The 27358-nt window shown below is 40.3% G+C and overlaps 2 protein-coding genes across 4 annotated transcripts in view; one reads left to right on the top strand and one right to left on the bottom strand.

The window, feature by feature from the left end:
* The window catches only part of UBAC2 (UBA domain containing 2), an 88009-nt gene that overhangs the window by 22729 nt on the left and 37922 nt on the right, over positions 1–27358 (top strand). The gene's annotated exons all lie outside the window — the stretch shown is intronic.
* LOC107307985 (G-protein coupled receptor 183-like) lies at positions 14168–26274 on the bottom strand. 2 transcript variants are annotated; one of them, XM_032442019.1, is made up of 3 exons: positions 26159–26274; positions 22660–22758; positions 14168–17566 (listed from the first exon to the last, which is right to left on the bottom strand). In XM_032442019.1, coding segments are annotated over exons 1-3 (1215 nt in total). In that variant the 5' UTR covers positions 26161–26274; the 3' UTR covers positions 14168–16452. The 2 variants fall into 2 exon arrangements, with proteins under 2 accessions (XP_032297910.1, XP_015707011.1); XM_015851525.2 differs by lacking the exon at positions 22660–22758 and having other exon boundaries at positions 26159–26270.

The raw sequence follows: 27358 nt of genomic DNA, 5'->3' as shown, positions 1-27358 counted from the left end.
GGATTTTAAGTTCAATAATGTAAGCACTGAGTTTCTTTGTGAAACCGTTGTATTAGTAAAGATGGCAATAAGAAAAGAAAGACGGGTAAAGCAAGCTTGTGTAGCTGTCCTTTTCTGAACACATTCATCCTATGCATTTTCATTTTTGTCACAGAACATGTGGTATATTGTTAAACAGAAAATCCTGAGTTGTCAAACGGAGGGCTGCCAAAGCAGTCAGAGAACTGGAACATCTATTAAACCAGCTGAGAGGGCTGGAACTGCCCAGCCTGGAGAAGAGGAGGCTCAGGGAGATCTCAGATGTCTATAAACACCTGGAGGGAGGTGCACAAAGAACAGAGACAGTCTGTTCAGTGGTGCCCAGTGCCAGGACAGGAGGCCGTGGGCACAGACTGTATCCCAGGAGGCTCCCCCTGCACACCAGGAGCAGCGCTGCGCTGTGCGGTGCCGGAGCACTGGCACAGGCTGCCCAGAGGCTGTGGGCTCTCCTCCCTGCAGCTCTACAGAAGCCACCTGGCTATGGGCCTGGGCACCCTGCTCTGGGTGCTGCTGCTGGAGCAGGTGGGTCCAGAGCTCCCTGCCAGCCTCAGCCATCGTGTGAGTCTGTGGTTGTTTTCACTTGTTTGTAACTAAGCCCTGAACCGTGTGATGGTGGGGTTCAAACGACACTGCAGCAGAAACAAGGGAAAGTGTAAGGCTCTATTTTGAATTAGACACAGTGAAGGAAGGAAGAAAGGGCAATAAAGGTGAAGAGATGTGGAATGTCTCTCAGTTCCTTCTTCTTTCTGATTAGACAGCATGTGTAGGTAATCAAGAAATAAACCAGTTGCCTATAGTGCTTAATATTAACTAATGATGTATTTTATTTCCAAAATGATAGTGTCACAATTTCTTGGCTATTTAATACAGTACCTTCTGGTAGTGGTGTTGAATCTGTTTCTCTTTACTGCCATGCAATTCATGGCTTGATGCTTATATTGCCTGGTGCTAATATATTAGACAGTTGGAAACAGCATCCAGTAAGAGGCGGTGTGAAATGCATTTTGACATACAGTGTGGTGATGATTAATTACTGTGTCAATGCTGCCATCTATGGATCTTAAGCTAGTGTAGCAACAGATCTTTGGCACAGCAGAAAACAGGTATAACTAGGTCATTCCTTTAAGCACCTCCAGTATTTAGCCAGTTATGCAGGAAAACCAATTATAAAGACTGAAAACCATTTTGACCCTTCTGGGGAAGCGAGCTACCTCCTTATTTGTAAGCTTAGAATTTGCAGTTGTGAAATTGCAGATTCTTTTACTGTTCAAAGAGTTGTATTTCTCATCCTGCTGCAAGTCACTTTCTTGCATTTCTTCATTTTTGAACAATAACATACAGTCCTGGGAATGAATTGTAGGTGAATACATTTGTACTTACAGTCTGATTTTACCTTGTAGAAGTGGAGAATTAGAAGATGCTTTGTTGAGGAAGGGGAATAGAAAGGGAAACAGTGTCATTCTTCTGGGGTTATTATGTAACATAAGGGAAAAGATTAATAAATTAAACAACCTTGAGCTTTTAAAGCCAGTCACCCACAGGTTTTGTTTTATTTTGTTCAATCTGATGAGTCTCTATCAAAATTAGATGTGGTAACAATGACTTTCTTACTGCAGCACATTGTTATCCTGGAAGACCGAGTGTTTGCATTCTAAACACTTAAATTGTATTATGAAAAGGAATTATACTTTCTTTCTTACTGATGGAAATAGGAGGCCTCCTTTTTAGCTATGTAGCTGATTCTTAAAGGTTAGTTTCAGTCTACCTGGGGGTAGTTCTAAGCTTTTCTTTCTTTTCTTACTGTCAGCATGGTGTTCTTTATTGACTTTTTTTTTTTTTTTCTTTTTTTTTTTACCTCTTCTCTTCCTCTTTCGGGAAGCAGCAGCACCTTGTTTGTTCCTGATGTTCAACCCCAATGAAGGAAGACAGGAAAGTGGAAGTCCCTTTGGAATTCAGAAGGAAATCCTGTAGCTAATTGTAGATGTCTGTGCCAAACAATTCTGAACAAATGATCATTTGGGCTATTGTTTGTAACTTGGCTTACTGATGGTAGTGCCCCACGTCACTTTCAAAACAGTCTTGTAGTAGTCATTGTGCTCTAAAAATACCAGTTGTCTGGTACTGGTACAAGTTCTGCTATGAGCTTGGATTGCTAGAATGTTTCTGTATTAAGGATCTAGTATCCTCTTGTAAAATAGGTAAAATGCCCCTCACCATTCCAAAATGAACTGCTTTCATTCAGATGATGAGCTTTGACTCTTCCTTGATTCTCCTCTGATCCGGAGGGCAGTTATTTGATTGGGGTATCTAATTATTTGATTGGTGTAGGGGAAGGAAGGAGAGGAAGAATGGGTAATTCGTCAAAGCAGTTGGAGATGTTATTGGTGTTAGGGAATGCTGTGTTGTGAAGATAGGCTTTAGGAGCTGGGGTTGTTCAGCCTGCAGAAAAGAAGGCTGTGGAGCAACCTCACTGCAACCTTTCAGTATCTAAAGGGAACCTATAAACAGGGGAGGCAACTCTTTGAAAGGGTAGATAACAGGACAAGGGGAAATGGTTTTAAGTTGGATATCAGGGGAAGTCCTTTACTATGAGAGTGGTGAGGTGCTGGAACAGGCTGCCCAGAGAGGCTGTGGATGCCCCGTCCCTGTAAGTGTTCAAGGCCAGGTTGGATGGGGCCCTGGGCAGCCCGGTCTAGTATTAAATGTGGAGGTTGGTGGCGCTGCCTGTAGCAGGGGGTTGGAGATTGATGATCCTTGAAGTCCCTTCCAACCTGAGCCATTGTGTGATTCTGTATTACATGTTTTTGTAACAATAAAGTGTATATGTTTGCTGTCTTAGCGCAGAGAGGGCGATTGAGTAACTTCATGAAGGAGGTCTTGTATGGGTGGATTCTTTAGAACTCCTCTTGATATGCCAAATAAGTTGATTCACTAAGATCAGTGGTTTTCTGAGAAGGCACAGTTGTATTATTGAGTCTTTAACAAATAAATAGGCATAAGGAAAGAGAGTGTATATAGGTGTAATAAGAAAACTACTGTGGTTGCTCCACTGAGGTATTAAGAAACTAGAATGTGTCTTTTTCAGAATTAAAGGACTTTGCAGATCCTATGTGCAGAGAACAAGAATTTTCACTGTGCCTTTATTTCAAAATGTCCTCCTTGCTTTTATTTTATGCTTACTAAATGTATTAGTTGTGTGTAGTCATCGCTTTTGCTGCAGACACCTGGGTCTGTAGTTGGGAAAAGAAAAAAAAAAAAAAAAAAAAAGATGATTGTTTGGTGGTCTTAATGGGGAAGTATTTTTGCGAAGAAATCACTTCTTTGCCACAGCTTTTCTATTTTGTTTCTGTTTTGTCATGAACCAGCTAAATAGTTTCCTGCCAGCAACTTGGGCCTTAGAATATCCAAAGCTGTCTGTGTAAAAAGAAAACATGAACTTCTGGTCAGGGACCAGAACTAAGTGTGAAAGGACTTAACAACAACAACAAAAAACCCACCAGACAAAACTGACAACAACAAAACCACCCCAAAAATGTGGGAAACACTGATTTTCATGTACGGTGGAACAATCAAACTGTGTAAGATGAACATTAAGGACTAGTAAAAAGAGGTTTGAAAAAATGTTATGGTATCTGTTACAATGTTCTGATTATAATGTGGTAAGTTATGAGAGGAGATTTGATTTCTGGCCTCAAGTTGCACCAGGGTAAGTTTAGGTTGGATATCAGGAAACTCTTCTTTACAGAAAGGGTTGTTAAGTACTGGAATAGGCTCCCCAGGGAGGTGGTTGAATCACTATCCCTGGATGTGTTTAAAATCCATTTGGATGTGGTGCTCAGGGACGTGATTTAGCGGAGGGTTGTTAGTTAGGGTAGTATGGTTAGGTTGTGGTTGGACTCCATGATTTTTAAGGTGTTTTCTAGCCTGAGTGATTCTATATGATTTTCTATATCTAAAAGTCTCACCCAAGAAATGATGAATTATGTTTTCTGTGAAAGGTAATCAAGGAGTAGCCAATTACTGTGCTGTTCTACAGAATTACACTCAAAAACTTGAACAGAAGACGTATGCATCATGTCTCGGAAGTTAGCTCCAACGTATTGCTTCCATGAGAATGTGCCATAAGAAGCAATACAGAAGTAGCTTCTGCGCTTGGCAGCGTGGTCATCATGATGTACTGTCCTTTGTGGCTCTGCTCTACCCAAGCTTTATGCTAAATACGGAATCTGGTGAAATGTCGTTGTTTAGTGCTGAACTTGGTGGGGAGTTGGGAATATAGACCCTCTTCAGCTTATCATGTAGCTGAATGTTCCCTTGCTTTGCTTGGCTGTGGACTAGGTGATGTGTTGGCTGGATGGAATCGGGAGAGTGCAGAGAACTGGTGTGTCTGTGCTGCAATGCAAGGCCTGGAAGCGCAGTAATGGGTCAGGTGTCAGAGGCTGGAAGGGAAGTCCATAGTTCTCATTTATTTGTGATGCCCACCCCCCCATCTAGCTCACACAGCTGTCAAACTTACCTGTGCAAATAGTTACCCTATGCCTCTTTCTGCCCTTCTGTTATGATAAACACAGAACAGGTGAACTTACGGGAGAATCAAGTCCCTCTCCTAGCTCTGATCCTCATAGAAACAGGATTTTGACTGTTACCAGGTTATACTTTCTACTTTCTACTTTCTTCTTTCCCCTCCCCCCCCCCAGACTTGGAGGACATTTTTACTCATTTTTACTTCTTGTAGGAATCATTCTGCTCTGCCTGAAGTTTCTGAACCTTCTCACTTGTGGATGGATGAATGCCAGGACCAAAGCAAGGAAAGCAACGGAGCTTGTAGCTGGAGGGCAGAGGAGGGACTTTGTCCCTCTGTGGCTGTACCACGAGATTCATGTTTGATTGATGGGTTGCTTGTTGTTAAAGCACTGGTTGCTGTAGTGCCAGTAACCTTTGCCAGAGGAGGGAGACTGATGAGGAAGAATCCTATAGCCTGTCTGACAGGGTTCTACACGTTTTGTCAATACAAGCCCTGTACTTAAGAGTAATAAGAGACCGAATTACTGTTATCAGCCAAAATCTCTGCCCTATGCAAAACTGTGCTGTCTGAGATGTTAAGTTTACTTCTGTGTTGCTGATACCAAGCTTCTCAGATGGACACGTGCACACACACAAAATAGATAGTTGGATAATGTTATTTCAGAGAAAGGAAGTTGGAGGGGATATTTTGACAAAGAAAGTGTTGCAAATGGTTGAATAAATCTGGAAACAAGGCAGTACACCTTTGAAAGGTTTTTCCTTTTGTTTGGAAATGACCTTTGATGTCATCAAGTCCAACCATCTGCCAGACCTACTGAGCAACATCACTAAATGATGTCCTGTAGTGCCACATCCCCAGGTCTCTTCAGTGCTTCCAGGCATGGGACCTCCATCACTTCCCTGAGCAGCCTGTCCCAAAGCTTGAGGAAATGCAAAGAAATTCCTTGTAATAATATTCAATCAAATCCAAATCCTACCCTGACACAACAGCATTTCCTTGCATCCTGTCATTTGTCACGTGAGAAAAGAAATTGACACGCCCCTCACCACAGCTTCCTTTCAGGTAGTTGTAGAGTGCAGTAATGTCTCCTCTCAAGCTCCTTTTCTCCACTCTAAATTACCCCGGTTCCTGCAGCCTCTCCTTACAAGTCGTGTCCAGTCCCTTGACCGGCTTCAATACCCTTGCACACACTGTAGCAACTCAGTATGGTTCTTGTAGTGAGGGGCCCAAAACTGAATACAGCACTCAAAGTGCAGTCTCGCCAGTGCTGTGTACAAAGGGACAGTCACTTCCCTGGTACTTTTGGCTGTCATTTCTGATGCTGGCAGACGCAAGCTGAGAGTATTAAGTGGCGTTTGTATCTGCAGGCAGGCACTTAGAAAAGTAGGTGTCACCACTTCCACACTTACCTTATTTGTTACTTCTATCAGTCACAAGTGACAAGGATGTTATAATTAGAGCTCTGTGAAGTAAGTGTGATTATTCAAGTTGGAAATATTTTTAAGGGGAGAGAAACTGGCTTGCGCTGCAGGAGGTTTAATTGCTGCAGTCAGCATTCTGTAAGTAGCTTATGGAGGTAAATGTTACGTGAGCCTTGCCAGCTTAGTTAAATATTGGCAGCTATCTTAACTCTTTCTAAAAATAAATGAGTTGTAGCTGGATTTATGTACTAGATAGTTTTAAACAAAGATAATTAGAAGAACCAATAATTGTTAAAAAGGAACTGCACCACGTGTACTGTTCTGAGACTGCTTACATCTCTGAATGGTTTAGTACTTGTCTATCAGAATCAGAGCAGCAGATAGAGAGGAGTATGGGATTGAGAAAAAAGAGCAAAAATAAATGGATGGTTACTGTATTTTATATTTCTACTCAACTTTCTGAAGTGAAAATGGATACTTTCTCTAAAAGTGTTAAGAAGTTGCTATATTTCTGCATATTTGTTGGCCGTCCTTATCACCCTAAAAGATGGGAGTATTCATAACAATCAGATACTATACTTTTGTTTTCTTACAACCATTGCTTCATCCCAGTTCCTCTGCTTGAAACTCTCTCAAATCTTAGGATAGCTCACTGTCACGCTCTCCATGACCAGCAATTTGCTTGCATTTTTTTCCTATATTCTCTTACAGCGTTATCATTAGCGGTCCCACTTTGGTTCTATTTTCAACAGAGATTTATTCCTTTAATTTTTTAACCTAGTCACTTTGGTCTTTTTGAAAGAACCCCTTTTCTTTTTGGAGGGAAGGAATTGTAATCATCTTAATCATTCTGGTGTTACAGTTATAAAAGCAATAAATGAAATACCAAGTATTTTGCCTCAAGGAGGGGCTGCTTCCTTCTGCTTCCTTGTAAGGAAGGCACAAACACCTAAAAGCAAGCAGCTATTTATTACTAGCCAAGAAAAGATAATAACAAGTAGTGAAACCTTATGTCTCTTCTGATGCTGAGATCCCTGAGTTGATAAAAGCATCGGGTGGACCTTTGGTCAGAGCCTTTCTGTGTGAGGTTCACCATCTCTGAGATAACCAGTGTTTCTGCACAGTCTTTCTCATGGTGCAAACTCTGCCATCACTGGTAGCAGGCAAGTCTTGAGTGATGACTTAGCTTTTCAGACTCCCTTGGTTGATATGCTCTATTATTCTTGTCTCGTTAGTAAAGCTACAGTCTTAGAACAAATATGCATAGTCTGAATTTCATATGGAGGAGACAATACGTTATACCTGTGCTTATGATTAAATATGCATTGACTACATGTACACTGATGAGTTATGCATTGCCCATGGTTAATTAACATTGGTTAATTATGCTATTAATTGGGTACACCTTGATTGAGTTCCATGGTGTCTATGAGGCATACACCTGGATTAGTGATTGTGTGGCTCACTCACTCTTTATGGAACAGTTGTCTACTGCTGGCTTCTATCACAATGAAACAAATAATAATTGGTGAAGTTACTTCTGCAATTTGATTCAAAGTTCTGCTCATGTTTTGATATCTTATGGATCAGAGAAGTGTTGCTCTTCAGGCAGAGGTCACTTAAGACCCTAACCTTCTTAACTGCTCTGCAATTTTTGGTGCGTCTTACTGATACACCCCAATGTTTTTCCCCTCTTTGCAACTGCTGTCATTATTATCTGCATGGAAGAGTTTGCTGCAAGTAAGTGAATTAGATGAAGCATAAATCATAGTTCTTATTTTGAGCTGTTTTATTGGTTTGTTTTGATTTTTGCGATGCTGGAAAATTCTAAAGTGAGTACCAAAAATTTCTTCCGCCCAAGCGTGTCTGTGGCCAATGAGGTGCACTTGTTTCCTGTTTTTGCTTGGAAATAGAAAGTGACACCTTGTGAAAGAGGATTAGAATCAGATTTCTGAGAAGAGAGTTCAGAGTTCAAACCCCATCATTTTGCCCTGACATTCACGTCTCTTTTGACAGAGGAAATAAGGTAATAGTAAACGTTGCTCTCTCTTAGAAAACTGCTTCAAACTGTAAAGGCAAACACCACTTAAAAAGGAAGTTCTTCAGAACTGATCTTAGGCTGCATGCTGAAGAAGCTTCATCTGTTGTTAAAAGCACAGAATCTGAGAAAGGCTTGGATTGGAAGGGACCTTAAAGCCCGCTCAGTCCCAACCCGCTGCTGTGGGTGGAGCTGCCTCCTGCTGTATCATGGCCCATCCAACCTGGCCTTGAGCACCTCCAGGGGTGGGGCATGCACAGCTTCTCAGGGCAGCCTGTTTCAGTGCAAAATACATTGTGTTACTAACTCTTCATTGATTTCTGCTCCAAAAATATTTTAATGGACATTGTTATTACGATTCTAATCATGAGTCATTTGATTTAAGTGTGAATTTGCATGCTGTGGCACAAAAAATACTGCAGGGGGTTATAGGATGGTGGTGATGCTCGTCTCCTTGAATGGAGATGCTCATCTGTACAATAAGTGCCCACTCATCACCAGCAATGAATTAACTCTATTGGGAATGCAGAACTGCAGCCAGAGGAATGGATTTTTTCCAAATTCAACTTCCACACACAGCAGAAGACTGGAGGCAATGTATAGAGTCCTTTAAAGAAGGCAGTAAAATGAGTTTGGGCAACAGGAGGCATTTCCCTGACCTTAAGCTCGCTATCTGTGATGGTCCATGGAGTCTGTCTAGCTGTGTAGGTTTGCTTAGCTGTGGGCAGCTTCCCTAGTGCTCACGTGTACGCAGAAGCTGCTTGTGGCCAAAGGCATGGGTTGAAGGCACTGGCTGGATGACTTTACTGGTGCAGGGGGAAAGCAGAAGATGATGAAGAGATATCCTACCTTTGCCCGGAGGTTAAATCTGCTCATTTTGTAGTCATTGCTAGTGTTAGTGGTCACTAGTTCCACTGCTGCTGATGGTATCAGAGCATGTTGTTTCTCATTCTGCTGTAGCTTGTGGGTTAAGGAGGAGTTAAAGATGAAAGATCCTTTGGTGCTGTTATACAAACATAATCTGTTATGCCAACAGATTCAGATGGCTTGATATTTTTTTTTTTTCTCCACAGAACTGAGATACTTTGTTCCAGGCCACATTTTTGTTAGTGATACACAGTATGTTGTGTTCTTAGAGACCTCTAGCCAAATGTCATCTGATAAATTACATTGTTTTTTTGTCTAGAGCAAAGCCATGAGGAGAGATAATGAGATGTTGTCAAGAATCTGAGATATACAAACAGAAACCGAATCACAGAATCACAGAATGACCCGGGTTGGAAGGGACCTCAAGGATCATGTAGTTCCAACCCCCCTGCCTGGCAGGGCCACCAAACATACACATTTACTAGATCAGGTTGCCCAGGGCCCCGTCCAACCTGGTCTTGAACACCTCCAAGGACGGGGCATCCACAACCTCCCTGGGCAGCCTGTTCCAGGGCCTAACCACTCTCATCATTTAGGTTTGACAACTCTTATATCCAGTCCAACCATCCACGCAAAGACCGAGTCCACTACTAAGCCATGTTCCTAAGCACCATCTCCTTAACGTGTTTAAACGTAACAACAGAAAAGTACTTCAGAAAAATACATATATTTATAAGCACAAAGAACAGAATCATATAAAAACGATTATAGATGGAGAGACAGAAGGCAGACTTTCTGTTTGTTTGACCAGAAAACATTGCTCAAACAAATGGTATCTCTCCAGGCTCTAAATTGGATTTTCAACTTTGAGCTCTTGTGGAGTTTTAAGTGGTGATTTAGGACAAAACCCAAATAATGGAATCATCCCGTACTTTATCTAAACTAATATGACTATGGGGCACAGGGATCCATGTTGTTCTTACAACTAGACAGAATTATTGTAACCTTCCATACTTATAAATTGCAGTATGAAGGTTTCACCGGCTTCTTAGCTGCTGCCAAAACATTATCTGACTGCTTAGTAGCCTCGTAAGTTGAGAATAAACAGTTTTCAGCATCTCTATATTTAAAGTAGGCTGCATCGATGTGCCTTCTGCTAACTAACCACAACTTCCCTCGAAAGTTACATGCCACAGGAAGGATGAAACTGCTATGTCTAGCTTATTAGAGTGAGGAACATATTTCTCCTTGCGCTTGGTATAAAACTGCATACTTTTCTGGAGAGGGTAGGATAACCACAAATGTTGCTGCGTTCAGCACAGGTGCAAAGCTTGCTTTTTTAGTTTAGCACTTTGCACAACATCTGTCACAAGTGAGGAAAAGAAAAGAGGAAGAGGAGAAACTCATGTTTTTGCACTGAGGAAAAAAAAAATGAATGCTGCCTTTTGGAAATAAATCTAAGCCGTGTCTTGACCATTTAGGAGGATAGCAGTGACAATGAGCTTAGTGGATAACACAAGGCAATGTTTTCAGTCATTATTTGCTAGTTTTACCCCAAGAACAGTGAGTTTCACAGTACTCCAAATATGGTCTCACACGTACTGAACAGAGAAGGATTTCTTCCCTTGATGTTTGTTCTAGCATGGTCCAGTATGTATTTGGTTAAGAGGCCCCAGTACTGACTCCTTTTGAACTTACTGTCACCAAGACCCCAAGCCCTGTTTGCCAAGCTGCCCTGTATCCAGTCAGTGTCCAACCTGCTGTGTTGTTGGATTGCATGTCAGGTGCAGGACTTCTCATTTGACTTCTCTGATTTGTTGAAATTCTTTTTAGCTTGTTTCTCCAAACATTTGAGGTCTGGTTCTTCTCTATTTGACCTGATTGAGCAAAGTGATCCAAATTTGGCAGTAATGGGTTGGCGTCTCATTTCTGTGAGTCACCTATGTGCTGCTGTGCTAGGGAAAATAAGATGGTGCACTCTTGGTTTCCTTTGTGTAGAGATACCCTGCTCTCCTCTGCCACCAGCCCTAACACATTCAGATTTGCATTTTTTTCTGTTTTGGCTTTCTTTCCTTCAGTCTGTAGTTTGTATGAAGTGACCAATAGCTTGGGATTCATAGGAAAAGAGATTAGATGACTCGAAGGAAAGAGTTTAATTGCATGTCTGAAATCATGAGGGATGTGGGTGGGGTGAACGTGGATTCAACATGTTCATTCATTTCCAGTATGGCAAATGGGGGACTTCAAATGAAACTTGCAGGTGCTGCAGGCAAAACGAATTGGCCCTAGACAGCATGCACGGAGTGGAACTTCTTGTTTCAAGATGCTACAGATCTTAACATCTTATGTGAGTTCAAAAAGGGGGCAGACAAACTGATGGAAGAAAGATTGATTGTGGACTGTTGTATGCAAAGAGAAGATATCTGCCTCAAGAGGTCCAAAGTTAGACATTGCAGGAAACCAAGGCAGAATTCTGAGAGGAAAGAAAAAAAAAAAAGAGGAAATATGTTTGAACATTTATTACAGAAACTCTAGTTTTTCTTCAGAGAAGAACTGCAGCTTAGTTGTGTTCATTTTGTACCGTAGCCTTAGTCTGCAGTTGGGACTAGGAGATATTCCTCTAATATTAATCTGATATTTTTCAGGATTCTTGATGTCCCTTCACCTGAGGCAGCATAGAGAGATACTGCTAAAATACAAACTGTTGAGCTTTGTCTTGAGCTCTACTTCTGCTCTGTATCACAGGCCTCCAGGCAGAAGAGACAGACTACATCCATGCTTTTCTGGTCCTCCGAAACTCCAAAACAATAAGGCAGAGTTTCCTCATTCTCTTCAGCTGTGCCATGTTCATTTTCACTTTATTAGAGGTTCATAGTTTCCATGGAGTCTATGCAATCCTTGCTTACCTGAAAGCTTTTGAATTTCAGAACTAGATTAGTCTTTACTGCAACCTTTTTATTCTAATAAGCTGGCTGGTAAAAGAGGAGTCATTAAGGAGCTTCAGGATCTGTGCAGTTTGTGGTAGCATGTTTACTATTTCACACAGCTGCTGCTACTGGCTTTCGCTAAGAGATGAGCGTAGCTGGCAAGTTCCTCATCTGTGTATCTTTCAGGACAATAATTGGTTGCTTTTTAAGTTTTCTCCCATTAGCCTTTACTAAGATCTTTCTAATATCTTTGTTTCTGTCCAAACTGAATGTCAGTTTGTCTCCAGACAAGATTCCAAAAAGCCACTTAGTATTCAGATATCATGGGTAGGTCCTCCTTGCAGGAATCTCCCCTAATGGTGACCAGATGCTTATGTGTTGCTTGTTTTTTTATTCTCACCTATGACACTGTCTTTGTCAACTTGCAAGTCCTTTTCTTGGAGTTGTTGTCTGTCCCCATACTGATAATGAAATCCACGAGTGGATGGAAACACCCAAACAGTGTTTGAGGGGAGTTTGAATGTGGAGGATAACTGCAGCTCTGTCCATTTAGTCAGTGAGCATGCTAACATAGCTTCCACAGATGAAGTTTGTATATCAATGTCTTAGAGCAGGGCTTCCATATAGGTCTGTACGGTGGCTTGATGCTGTCCAGCAGTTAAACAACTGCACTGCTGCTGGCTCATTCTTTCCTCCCAGATGGATAGTGAAGACAATAGAGTAAAAGCGAGAAAACTCATGGGTGGAGGTTAAGACTTGAATAAGTGAGAAAAAAACAAGCAGTGCAAAAGCAGTTACTCACCGCCTACCCCAAGCAGACTGATGTCCAGCCAGTCTCTGAACAGACACCTTGGAAGGCAAAACACCCTGCCTTTCTCTTGCCCTGCTTTTTCAGTTTTGTTGTTTAGAGACCATTACTGTGTTGTGTATCAACAGACTGCATAATATGAGATCATCTCAGTCCTGAAAGGAAATGGTGCCTATTTGGAGATAATTGTGTCCCTTCTGTATCTTGCACTAATGCATCTGTCTTGTTAGAAAAGAATTCTGCTTTACTTTAAGACAGCGTTCCATGATATCTCAAACGAGAAGTACTTAAGTAGTTTAAAGTTCCTACATGTGAGGAACACTGGCAGCCAATATTTTCTGGACACCTACTAGTCCAGTAATGTTTGCTAAATGTTATGTGCTACCTTTGGAATTACTGTCTACCAATCTTCATTTTGCTCCTGGAATTTGCTGGTGTGAACTTCCTCAGTGTTAATGGCCAACCTTCTTTCAAAGGAAGAAGTCAGGATACTTACTTTTAATTGTTCTGTTTCAACAGTCTGTTTATGTGTTCAGAGCCCTTTCGCTTCCTACTTTCTCAGCATGTTATATACTCAGTGTTGGAGAGCAGAAGAGATACCAGATACAGTTTTACTCCCTTTATTCACGTGTGTGAGGTATGCAGGAGGAGAGGGACCTGAGGTGTGCTTCGTTGGGTAAAGATTCTGTTCTAAAAACATTCCAACAAAGAATACCAGTGGAAGGGTGCCCGCAGAATGAGTGGGAAAAGGCTTCTTGAAGAAAATCAGTCATTTGGGAAGAGCCGCAGTCTTTTAGAATTACTGGCCTCCCTTGCTCCCATGCAGCAGCTTCTTACCACCACCCTGGTGACGGCACCACAGCACAACTGGTAGAAGAAAGACAGCTCCTTTGAAACAGTCGTAGGCCAGCTGAAACCACCACTGCTACCTTTGGCAGTTTCAGATTTCATATATAACAGTCTCACTGATATAGATTAGTGTGATCTGTTAAGTACTGATGAGCATTGAGGGGAAGCATCAGCTACCTCAGCTGTAAATTGTCACTTTGTCTGTAAGACTTTTGTCAGGAAGCTGAGCTTAACTTTTAAGTTTTTATTATTGTTATATTATTATTTTTGTTTTTTTAATTGTTGTTTTGTTCAGTATCTGAGAAATATTAAAATAAGGAGAACAAAAGGTTTTTTTTTGAACCAGTATCCAGCCAGGTCAATGCTCTGAGGCTTATTTGAGCAAAAGCAGTATTTTTGTATGAAGTTAGCTGTTTGTTTTTAAAATCACATCAACATTCTCAAAGTCTGGACTTGAAAATAATGGAACTGCTAACATGAGGAAGCAGAGGCAGAGAAACTGGCATTATCAGTACTTCATTTCTGCTTAAAAGTGAGTAAATGTGTGTATTATGTGACGTGATGCTGTGATATATACTTGAGTTATGGTTTACAGATTTCTAGCCTTAAAGGCTTTTTGACAGTAGATACATGCCAGAAGTAAAAAAAAATAACAACAAACCAACAGACATTAGTAAAAAGAGTTTGTAGTGCTATGGTGTTAATACATATAGTTTATTTTTACAACTTCTAGGCAATCATGAGTAGTCTCTGGTTTTACCGAGTTATCATTTATTGACTCCTACAGCAACAAATTCTTAAATAGTTTATTAAAAAACACTGGCAAGAACAGAACTGCTGTAATATACAGAATTAAGTGAACTTCTCATGTTAAAAACAAATTCTCGTATTCCACTTTACTGTGGCAACCAACATAGTGTCTTCTGGAACTGGAGATTAAATTTTGACAGTCTAAGTGGTATTTGCTTTTTCTTTCCCATTATAAAGGTATTAGTAATTAATTTTTCCATACTGCTGTTCAGCTGCAACCCTTCTGTGTTTGCAGGTAGGCAGAGGTCAACAAGCGAGGAAGGAAGAAATTGCAATGATGGCAAATATAACTGTTTATTTGGTGACTTTTCAGAACAGTCTAAATGCTGGAGAGATATAGCTGCAATAAATAACATTTATTCTGACATCTGGCCTACCTTTTGCCAGTAATTATCAGGCATTCTTTAAATTTCTTTTTTCATCACATGGTGCAATTACCAAGCTGTGTTGGCAAGTGAAGGTATATTAATAAGGCAGAAGACAAAAGAAAAGACATGGGGTCCAGAAATAAAGCAGGGAAGGAAATTGACACGTTACGGAAGGGCATGACTGCAGGAACCCAAGACCCACATCCTGGATGTATGTTGGTAGTCAGCCAATTCCAGTAGGATGTGTTTATGTCATTTGGTCTCTTCAGGCACCATTTCAGTGTACCCAAATGCATTCCAGATGTGATCTGTGAAGGCACAGTGAAAAAGTTTGTTCTTTCCCAGACAATCCCGCTGAACCCATTTGTCGATTATAGAATCATAGAATATCCCAAACCAGAAGGGACCCATAAGGATCATCAAGTCCAACTCCCAGCTTCACACAGGACCACACAAAAATGAGGCCCTTTGTCTGAGAGCAGCATCCAGATGCTCCATGAACTCCAGCACTCAGGGCCGTGCCCACAGCCCTGTGCAGCTCATTCCATGCCCACCGCCCTGTGGTGCAGACCCTGTCCCTGACCCCCAGCTGCCCCTCCCCTGACAGCTCCATGCCGTTCCCTGTCGCTGTCACACAGAGCAGAGCTCAGCGCTGCCCTCCGCTCCCTGTGAGGAGCTGCAGCCGCCATCAGGCCTCCATCAGCTCCTCTGCTCTGGGATGAGCACACACAGGGACCTCAGCCACTCCTCACGCATCTTCTTCTACAGACCCTTTATCATCATTGTAGCCCTCTCAGGTAAACAGTGCTCATCCCATTAAAGATAATCTGTTGAATTACTTTTTGGTAGCTTCAACAGTGAACTTTTATTCCTGTTTCTAAAACATCTGTCTTGTGTCTGAGACTCAGACCTCTGCAGAAGAACTGAAGAAGAAACCTGTATCCATGTTCTTTTAACCAGAACAGTGCACTTTTTGTGTTTCAGTCTCTAGCATGAACTTATTTCTGCATTCATAAATAATTTATATACAACTTACAGTCTCTATAATACATACTGGAACATACTGGAAAGAAAAGTTCTCCCTTAGAAGAAGGATTCAAGGGTAACGCACCTTGAAAAGACTGATTGAATGTATGGAGTACAGTCAGTATTGGGAGAAATTGAAGAGTTCATTAGATTTTCATCTGTTATATTTGACAAAAATATCCCTGTGAATTTTCCAGTAAGACATACGTAATCTATATAGTACTCTATAATCTATAAGTACTATAAAATGCACTTTTAACTCCAAGTGACTATAATCGAAGCACTTGCAGTAGTCAAACTGTGCATAAAAGCTGTCCATTTTATTTAAAAATTTGATTGCTTGACTTGTGTGATTGAGATAATAAACACATGGATACTCTTGTAGCTCAGAAGGAGCTCTTGTAATTTTCAGGTGTGCTAGTTGTTGTGACTCTGAGTTACAAGCTATTTTTGGTGCATCCAGTTAAACTGAGTCAAGCCTTTTCTTGAGTTAATGACATCCAGGAGTATGTATGTATGTGCAGCATGGAAATCAGACGTTCACAATGGTGTGCATTTCCTGGAAAAAGTAATGACATCAGTCAAAATGATGTAGGTAGGAAGTTGTAATTTTGAGTCTTCCTGCTGTCCTGTGATAGTTCTTTTTCGGTCGAACATCAGTCCTTGATTTCCTGACATCCTGAGAAACAGAATCTTCCTGAAGCTACTGTACAGGGAATGCTAAGAATTGTTACTGTGGACCCAGGATTTTTAAGCCCACTTCACTGCAGTATATTACAGACTTGATTTTTCGGGTAATTTTCCATTGGAAGATTTTGCAAGTACCATCATTTGTGTTTCTCCCACATCGCGTGAGCTTTCTTCATGGTGTGATCTGGCAGCACTTGAAATTGATACGCTCACTTGTCGCCTCAGAATTTTAAGTACAGTCCTTTTGTATCCTTTGCATGCAAAGAAATAGATGAAAGGATCTAGACAGCAATTAAAATTCATCAAAAACACGGTATAATGGAGTGACTTCTGGAAAATTTGGTTTTCATTGCATAATGGTTGATACTGAAGCTTCTTAATCATGTGTTGTATGATTGCAACATGATAAGGGGTAAAGCAGATGATGAACACTATAATTACAAATAGGATTGTGTTGATAGCTTTTCTGTTTATCCCAGATTTTTCAGTCAGTGGATTTTCCTTGGCCGTTTGAAAAAGTTTGCAGCTAATTTGAGAATAACAAAACAGTATAATTCCAAGGGGAATAACGTATCCTACTAAACAGGCGGCAAGAAGTATAAATGGTAAATGGGCTATTTTTTCAAAGTTTGGGTATTCCATACATGTAGTCCTTTCATTTTCTTCATGTGTCATGGGCTGTATAAGCAGTGGGAAAGTTTGGCTGAATACAAGAAACCAGATAAATACACAAATGCCCTTGGCATATTTAATCCTTCTGATCTTGTATCGGAATGGATGGACGACGGCGAAAAATCTGTCGATACTCAGACACGTCATGAAGTTCACACCTGCGTAAGTGTTAATGTAAAACAAGAGAGCAGTTATTCGACATAATGCTTCTCCGAACGGCCAGTGGAATCCCATGGCATAGTAGGCTATCCTTGTAGGCAGGGCAATACAGAACAGTAGGTCTGAGAGGACGAGGTTTGTTGAATAGAGGGTAGTAGAGTTTATCTTCTTTCTGTTTTTAAAAATGACAGTGAGGGCAATCGTGTTTCCGAGTACTCCAAGAACTAAGATGAGGCTGTAGAACACAGATAGGATTATCCTTGCTGTATCCTTATGTTCATACAAGTCACAGGTAGAACTGTTTGTCTGAGAAGTTGTGAAAGTGTCCATTTCTGCAACTGGTGTTTCTGCAGGAAGCTCAGTGGACCTTACGTGGAAAAAACAAAAGGGGACATTTTGTAATAAATGTAGATAAACTACTTCTGCATAGCAGTGGCCAACCTATATTAGAAAAAAGCAAGAATCTAAAAAGCTGAAATGAAACTTCAGTATGGTGAAATACTTTTTAAAGCCTGCTTCCAAAAACAAACGAAAAAATGACTTTCCCTGGCTTTTATATTTTGATTGCAACCCTTTTACTACCAAAAAAGCAACAGACAGTGGGCAAAATAATATTCCAGAGACATCATAGAAACATAGGGAGGTTTGGGTTGAAAAGGACCTCAAAGATCAATCATCCAGAGCCACATCTAGCCTGGCCTCGAAAGCTTCCAGGGATGGGGGACATCCACAACCTCCTTGGGCAACCTGTTCCAGTGTGTCACCACCCTCTGTGTGAAAACCTTCCTCCTAATATCCAACATAAACCTCCCCTGTAATTCCCCGTGTACTTGGAAGTGAAGCTAACAGACAATCAGGAGGTAGACAACTAGTGAAACCAGTCTGAGAGGAAAAAGGAGTCTGAGGAAATCACATGATAAATGATTATATGAAGTTCCCAAGGGTCAGATATAAAAACAAAATCTTATAATGTATTACAGTTTATTTTTAGGCAGTTTTTTGTTCCTAAGGATTCACTTTGCAATGGTTTACATTGTTTGGGGAAACTAATTTTTTTCAGTGTTGTGCTTATCATACTGGCGTTAATAATAGAATCGTAGAATCCTTAGAGTTGGAAGGGACCTCTGAAGGCTATCTAGTCCAACTCCCCTGCAATGAACAAGGACATTCATAGGTAGATCAGGTTGCCCACGGCCTGATCCAGCCTCACCTTGAAAGTCTTTGGGGATGGGAAATCAACTACATCTTTAGGAAACCTGTTCCAGTGCCTCACCACCCTCACTGAAAAAAACTTTTTCCTTATATCTAACCTGAATCTACCCTCTTTGAGCTTGAAGCCATTTCCCCTTGTTCTGTCACCACAGACCTTGCTAAAGGGTCTGCCCCTTTAGAGACTGAAAGGCCACCATCAGGTCACCTCACAGTGTTCTCTATGCTGAACAGCTCCAATTCCTTCAGCTTGAAAATTATGTGATTATAATTATATGATTATAATCATAGAGTCATTAAAGACTTGGAAAAGACCTCTACAATCATGACGTCCAGCTGTCAGCCCATCCTGCCATACCACTAACCCATGTCCCTCAGTGCCACATCTCCATGTTTCTTGAACACCTCCAGGGATGGTGACTCCACCACATCCCTGGACAGCCTGTTCCAATGCTTGAATAATAATTCAGACTATTTAATACTAGATCTAAGAACTGACTTTGGAAATCTAATTCAGATATTGTTTATATACATAAATTCCTAAGACTGCTACTTCAGTCTCCTTTCAGTGGTGCTGCAAAAGAGATATAACTGATCTGAAGTATATTGCATACGTTGCAATTTAGTAGATTTTAGAAATTGCTTAATCTGCATAGTCAGAAATGAAATGTGTTGGGGTACTAAGTTGTCGTTGTAAGGATTTATGAGTGCGTACAGTAGTTCTGAGTAGATGGAGTGTTCTAGAATAGCTGAGTTAGGCCTGTAGGTTAAGAGTTGGTGGGCGGGGGGTTTAGGTAGATGTGTGTACAGGTTCTCTCGTGTGCATTGGGTTTTGCATAGCGGGTGTACACGTCTGCGTGGGATTTAGGATGGTATATAGGGAGTGTGACACAGCAATAAATTGAGAGAAGACATCATGGCATCCATGTTTATGTCTCTTCCCAGGACTGTAGGGGTCCCGGGATAAGTCGGGTTAATTGGCGGTTACATCATGAAATGGAAGATCTGCAAAGTGGCGGTGACTTGAGGAACTTAAAATATTAAAAATCTGATTTAACAGAATTTCAGAAGTGGAAAGGACCCTGTCCTGTTGATGTTGCTTCCAGCGCAGAATGCTTTGCACAGCGCAAGTGTCAGAAAGGATGGGGGGCATCTGATGTTACTCCTTGAGCAGCTGTTCTGCAATGTATTACCTAAAGTCTGAAGAATTTAGCTAATAAATCAAAGTGAGAAATGTATTGTTGATTGGTACAATCCTTAAGGTATCTGTCACTGTCATGGTATTCCTTCTTAGTTGGCCTTCACTCTAATTGTCACCTACATATTTGAGCACAGTGAGTTTTTAAAGAAAATGCATTTTAAAGAAAATGCAGAGAATATTCATGTAGAAGTCTCTCAACACTGTTGAAAGCACCATAACTTCAGAATTATATGATGCTCTATTCATGTACTTAAAAAGAAAGAAAAAAAACCCTGAAGAAGTTATTCTTATGTGTACTCTTAGGCATGCTCCCAGCAATGTTGCTAGCTAGTCCCTTTCAGATTAATTCAGGCTGCTTGTGTTGTTATGACTGTAATGGAGAGAGGTAGCTACGTTTCTAGAGATAGTAAATATTAATGCTAGTTGTGATATCAGACATCTTTTCCATCTGAGTGACTCATACAAACTGTCAGCCTGCTTATCTGCAGTTATATGGGTTAAAATAGGAGACATGATTGCTCCTACTTTAATGCAGAACATTATCTGGAGATAAGAGCTGTTTAAACTGAATTTTAAATCCATCTGAAATCTTTAATTAAAGTATCTGGATTATTTCTGAAGGATTTCCCTTTCAACAGTCAGTATTTATGAACAGCTACAACGTTCTGTACCTTGAAGAAGACTTCCAGTAAAATATGTCTCTGTTTTTTGGGTTTTAATCTACACCTTTTATGAAGTATTCATTACCTTTTTATTAACTTGTGGAAGCATTAAAAGCTTTGTATCTTCTTTCAAGTTTGGTCAGAATTTGGCTTAGACTGGCAGAGGCAAGGAAGGTCCTCTGTACAGAGTAAACCTGCAGATAGCTGGTGATGGATCTCAGGTTCCTGATCGCAGTGGACTCAATGTAGTAAGATACATGAGTAAGTTACGTTACATGTGGTAGGAAGAAATGCAGCATGCAGATACTCTTATCAAACATATACATGCACAGGCTGTAGGATAGACAGGTGAGAGGTTTCTGATGGATAAATTAATGATGTTCTGATTCTTAAACATCTCAAGGAAATAAATAGCACGTCAAGAAGCATGAATTGAACACTCCTTTCAGGGTGGGAAGTCAAATCTGAACTGGGAGTATTGTGACTTGAAAAAAGAAATTGAATTGCTAATTATCAGCTCTGTGACTGCTGTTCAGATTTAAGAATATCTCAAGTACCTTAGTGTGTCTCTTACAGGAGCACGTAGCATGGCTTGGTTTACTAAAGTATAACAGGCTGCTTTTCGTAGAAAGTCATTTGGGTTTGTGTAGGCATCTGGATAAGAATCAGTGAGGTAGTTCAGCTTGTTCTGTTTCTCTTATTTGAATGCTTCTGATCACTTGTTCAGGTTCCCAACACGTCTATTTTCTACTCACCTCCCTTGATATTTAGGTAAAATAATTTCTTACACAGCTTCTCTTTGCATATGCCTAAGGTGTGTGATAATCTGTTTTATTGCTGATGTGCCTCCCAGATGCACACATTGGTGCTCCTTAAAGGAGAATGTCAGCAGGTTCTTCTGCTGGCTGTGGGTGTCAGCCCTGGGCAGGGGATCCATTTGATCTTCCGCTATCCCCAAAATATTTTGTATATTAATGTAGCGCATGCATTTTACAGTACTCTAGGTGAGTAATAGTGTTCTGTTTGTATGTAGGTATTTATGGACATTTTTGAGCAGTCACCATAATGTCTAAGTGCTGCATTTCCTGATACACTTAATATTTCTTATATATCCATCTTGGAGCTCAAGCAGATGATAAAGTTGCAGCCCTCTGAAGATTTAATATACATCAGCTGAGCTTCTTTGTACAGCTGAGCTCTCACTGTTGTTAGGTCAACTCTATTGTTGTCAGCAAGTTTTTCAGCTTTGCTTGTCAATCTTGAACAGGGCTGCACTTAAAACAATTCCTTCATAAAGAGTGCCTGGACTATTAAGTAAAATGAAGTTATTTTGAGGCTCATGTTTTCTACCAGTATCAATATTTTTTTGCAGCCATCCTTTGTGATCTGTTACATTTACAGAACATACGCTGTCTTGCACAGAATGTATCTGGAAAAATCCAGCACTGGCCCCAGTTTGGGTGGTACTTGTGTTCTGAGATTTTTAGAGCAAAACTGGAGAGTGTGACCTCCTCATTGCTGCAAATCTCACACCAGCAGATCAGTGCATTGACTTGATTCTTAGTGGCATTACTGAGTTACACGCCCTAGTAATACTTTATGAGTATGTGAGTTAATTTACTTTTACCAATTTAATAACTTTGTAAGATATTGCCATGTTTGTTTGTTTTTTTTTCATAGGGGTACATGATTGGAATGCATTAAGTATTTAAAATTCTTGTCTCATTATCAGTACCTCTGTCAGTATTGTTTGTAGAGAAAGTTGTCTAGGTTTGTACCCTTTTCTTCTGAACTCTGCAGCTATGCAGGGTTCAGTGACACTGATAAAGCTCTAGTGCAGAAAGACTTACTCACCGATATCACAAGAGGTCAGTGCTAATGTTTAGTTATTTGTGTATAGATCCCACTAGCTATTCACTTAAAGCATATTTTCCGTGAGGATGTTTGGTCTTGATTTGGAGGATTGGAGAGAAGGAGAATTAGCCCTTTGTACTGCAGCAGTGTTTAGTCAATCTCCCCACTAAATCGTGGTCATCTCTTATTTAAATTTCTCCAGAAGCATTTTGCAGTTGCTGCTTTTGTTAAGCCTTTCCTCTTGGAATAAAGACTGCCTTATTAGTCCCTGTCCACCCCCAGGAGTGTTTACTCAGTCTCACTGTTTTGACAATTCAAGGTGAGCTTCTCAAATGTCTCACAGCGAGGCAGAATAATCTTGAGACTTGTGCCCCCACTCCAATTCAGTTCCAGTAAGGGAGAATGGGGTTCCAGATGGCTCTCACCTTCCACCAAACATTCTCACTACCGTGACCCCACTTTTTCTGCTCAGTGGACTGTGTGTCTGAAGCAGAGTCGGGCAGCATTTACTAGAGAGCTTACGACATGATCTACCTGTGATCTTCAGAGCTTCCTGGATTCAGTGGGTCCTGGGATAACTGCAGTCTATGGCATGGCCCTTGTTCTCTGCTTCTACCTGGGGGGAACGTGTACCTGGGAGAGTATAAAATTAATATTATGCCCAGGCCTCCAACCAGTGCCATTTTTTCCTTGCTGTTCTGTTACTTGTCCTCTTACAGTTTTAGTGTTGCATTTGCTTTCTGATAACGAGTGGAAAATTGTTGAAATACAATTTTCAGTGTGGTTTTTTCTGTAGCCAGTGACTCGATGAGATTTGTTAGATAGTTTACTTTTAACCTGTCCTATGTGGTTGATGAGTATTTTATAGTAATAATAACCACTGGGAAGCAGGTTGTGCTCCTTATAAAATTTCAAATGTGTTACATCTGTGCAGGTTCCTTCAGCAGCCAGATAGGTAATCCCATAGAAGAAGGAAATTAGTTTTTCTAGGAGATTGTTTTATTTGTGAATATTCATTATTCATATGTTTCATGTTTATAGTGCAGTCTGCAAGGGCCCAGCTCAGAGTAGATTCCCCACTGTGAAGGCTGTGGCTCCAGCCTGGATGCGCATCGCCCCAAGCCTGGCTTCCTTCAGATGTTTACCTGTGATGGCCCTTAAACATAGAATACTGTGTTGCATTTACTGAACTATGGAAGTGGTAAACCTAAGATATAAGCGTACAATTGTAGTGTTACAGACTTAGATTACATGGTTTAAATTATGCACAAGCAGTGATAAAAGCTCTCTCCATGAGCTAAATGAGTTTTCTCCTTGCTTTCATCTCCTCCTTTTGGTAGAGGAGCACCATCTGTGGGATTTTTTTGTTTGCATTTTTGTTTTATCTTGGGTTTTTGTTTTTTGCACTGTGGGAAATACTGTAAAAGGCTTTAACTGTGTGTTGTAATCTAATGTGTGATTTGTCTTTCTGTCTCTTTAATAATTTTTACTCGTTGAGGTAAATCCCCAGTCCATCTGTCCACTATCTAGTGTAAGAGGGATATAATTATCTCCTTGGTGAGGCATGGCAGATCATGGATCTGTCCTTGCTCTGCACATAACATGGTTCCATCACTTTGAGATGGACGAGTATTATTTCTTTAACAAACTGTATCGAGGGATAAAATTTTGGGGTATGCATAAATGATTTAGGAGAAATGGTTGGGAAACAGACTTCTTCTGTTTCCTTGAATTGCCTAACTTGAAGACTTTACTGAGCTCTACAGCCCTCTATGGATCAAAGTTGTATAAGCTTTAGAGAGCTTAAAAGCAGCAGAAGATGGGAAATACACAATGCTGTGGTAGTGTGTTTAATTTTTTCCTTAATTTCTAAAAGTAATTGTTTTCTTTTGACCAGTAATATTTTCTGTCTGTATTTCTTATTTATCATTGCTGTGATCCTCATTGTATTATGTGTTTCACATATTTGAGAAATGAGTTTTTTTCCAACTGTGTTACATATATTAAAAAGCATGCATGTCAAATTGCATAGCCAGATGCTTTGTTAATATGGGAAGATACATGGATCTGAGAAGGTGGCATTTGTCTAGGCTTGGGACTACACGTGTCTTCATAAAAGCTGAGAGAGGAGACAGGCGTTTCCTAAAGCTTCCTGTTTCTTTCTAGTGCTGAAATTCTCATTTCTTTTAGTACATTATTTTCAAAGCCGTTGGGTTTCATGTCCAACCTCACAGGTAAGCCTGATGACTGGAGCCTCAGGTCACTACCTGTGGCTGATTTTAGTGGGATAGTTCCAGTCTAGTACTTTTTTCTTAGTATAAATCCAAATTAGTTGGTATACTAAAGCAAAAATAAACCAGACTATGGAGAATCCGAAGTGTTGCATGAGTAAAATTCTCTTACTGCTGGGTAAGAAGAATTAAAATATTCTTTAAGTGAATTCTGTAGCAGAATTTTTGGCTGCACGCTGTATGAAATCTTTATGGTTCAGCTTTTATCCTTTTATCTATTATTACCTGCTTTACCAAACTGCATAACAACTGCATTTTGTATTCTAAAATAATAACAGTTACAGTAAAATAAGTGGAATGGAAATGAAAGAGTTGAAATGCTACATAAATAGTTAAAGGCAAAGTAGAGGACATGTATGTGTCTAGCTCGTATCTGGATCTTTCTTTCCAAATGCGATAACTATGAAAAGTGTAAGAATTATCTGACCTAAATCATATTGACCAAAGACACATGTTAATTTTTACAGCAGTGCTGGTGCTGAGATTAACCTCCCTCCAGTTCACCTGCCTAAGTCTACTCAGTGTGAAAAGCACAGGGTCTGAAACATGCCATATAAATAAAAGCCACTAACAATTGCACTCCTGCAAGTAAAAGAGGAAAAAACGTTCTAATGAGATACAGACTTCATATCTTAGAAACTAGAAAAATGCAAACCTTGAATTATGTATGTATTTATGTATATATGTATTCTGAAGAAGTGATATATGAAGCTGAGCAGGTGCTGGCTTTAATCAATCTCAGAGATTAAAACTTTATAACTGTAAGTTAAATTTATTATTCATTGTGTGTATCCATACTCCTCAGTCTAAGAACAAAGAGGGTCAAGACTTGAGCTGTTAAGGATGAGTGGCCAGCTCAGTTTTCAGTACCTTTATCTCTGTTTTGGAGGAGCCATGTTAATCTCAGACCTCTTCTGTTCTGTGTCCAAGGGCATGCATACATCTATTTTTTTCCTGGTAAATTCACTCTTACTTAACAGCCTGCCTAGTTTTACCAGTATAACATGTAAAAGTATCATATTTAACAAGAGGGTGTTAAGTCACATTGCTTGTAATATTTATTTAGTTTTGTGGCATGAAGATCAATAATAAGGGGAGAGCTATGATTCAGAAAAAGAATGCCTCCTGAAAACTTTGAAAGAAAGGGTAGAAGAGGAATTAGCTCCTAACATTTTGGATTCATACAGTGCTACAATATTCAGACATGGGAAGAGTGACAGAGGAGCTCTTGAGCTGACTAAGTAGAGGCAAGGAGCACATACGAATGGGAAAGCTGCGGATTCATTACCACGGCACAGATTTATTTTAAGGCACAAACCTAATATTAAAGTATTCTGCAGGGTTCGGCGAATGACTTGAGAACTTCAGAGTCCCACTTGCTCCTTCAACAGCAGTTCTTTTGCATTAGTGTAATTTAAATTACTTACACTAAACAAAACCCTGAGATAATATAGTATCAAATATTTCTTTCTGATTGCCAAATTAATTAGAAATATTCTGAAGAGAAATTGGTATTATAAGAAAGCATTAGAAATAACTTGATGTTGTGGATCATCTGTCTTTAAATGAGAACTAGCAAGAAGCATATTAAGATAGAAATATAAAATCTGACAGATTTTCCTCCGCAAGGCTTGTCTCTCCTGCCACATGAAAATGTTCATTATAAGGCAAAAAGAAAGCATCTTTCTGGAGCTGTTTGCTGGCATGAAGAAAAAAAAGATATATATCATTTCTGTACTTACATATCTGCAGCTTCTTAGATCCTGTCAGCAGTTAGTTATGGGCATTAGCAGGATAGCCTGACTGTGAAAGTTTACCCTTGCACATTGTTTTCAAGAGTGATTACGTGAATCCCTTTTGTGGGAGGAGTAGATTTTTTTTTTCATGGGCTTCAAAAAAAAACTTGTTTGTGTGCTGGTCTTGATTTGCTGGCTACTGTCGTATGGGATGTGAAAGTGTCTATTTTTAATTCTTGTACAATTAGTCTGTTCAAAGAGAGTAATTGGGAGCACCTCCCCCTGACCCACAAGTTGCTCATTACTGACTGACATAGAAGGGACTTTACCCAGAAGTTTGCTTGACCGACTAAAAAATCCTGAGTGAAAAAACCTTGTTTGTATGACGTCTGCATTAATAAAAAAGAAGGCTTACGTTTCTCCTGGAGTAGAGTCGTATGATCAGTACACACTTTCATGCTGGTCACTTCAGATAAGATCTGACAGCCCAGGAAAACCTCAGACTTGAAACATATTATATCTCGATTAAAAGAAGGCTTAAAGTTAGTTTGGGGTAAACAGCTGGATCATCAGTATGCACTTTCAAATGAATCCCTCTTGATGAGATCTGACACAGCGCGAAAAAGTCGAACTAGGCGTATTGATAGGCTGTGTAAAAACAGACGTCTCAACAACCCGCGTACATTCCCAGCACTGTTTTAGTATCGTAATGATGAGGCTTTACGGAAATGCCCTTTAGAAATACAAGAGGGAGCTGAAGAACTTGGGTGGTTCTAGAGATTAGTGAGGCTGTGTGCCTGAGTAACTTGATTGCATTCTGAGCAAGGTTACGGATAATCATGGTAGTAATACACAAGTAAGGCAAATGCATTAAAATAAATAAACGGCTTTTAAAACGCAGATCTGATTCTGATAAAAATATATTGATGCATAGAGATGGGAATGGGGAGAGGAATGGAAGGCCAAGTTGTGAGGTAACATGTTGGTACCTGGAAGAACTTTGTTTCTGGATGTGGAGCCCTGATCTGTCAGTGAAATGGCATGTTAGCTAAGAGGCTGAGATAGATCAGAGATGATAGATGGAAACCCCTGCCCTTTGCTGTTAGAAGCAGTGGCTGGGAGTTACCTGGGATTTTCCCCACAAACTCTTGCTGATCATTCGTGACTGCAAAAGACAGTTTGTGTTTCAGGTGGCCTCGTTTAGCA

This window comes from Coturnix japonica, chromosome 1, assembly GCF_001577835.2.
Source record: "Coturnix japonica isolate 7356 chromosome 1, Coturnix japonica 2.1, whole genome shotgun sequence".
Lineage (NCBI taxonomy): Eukaryota > Metazoa > Chordata > Aves > Galliformes > Phasianidae > Coturnix > Coturnix japonica.
Note: the sequence above shows the minus strand (reverse complement) of the source record. Positions and strands in the feature narration are given on the sequence as shown.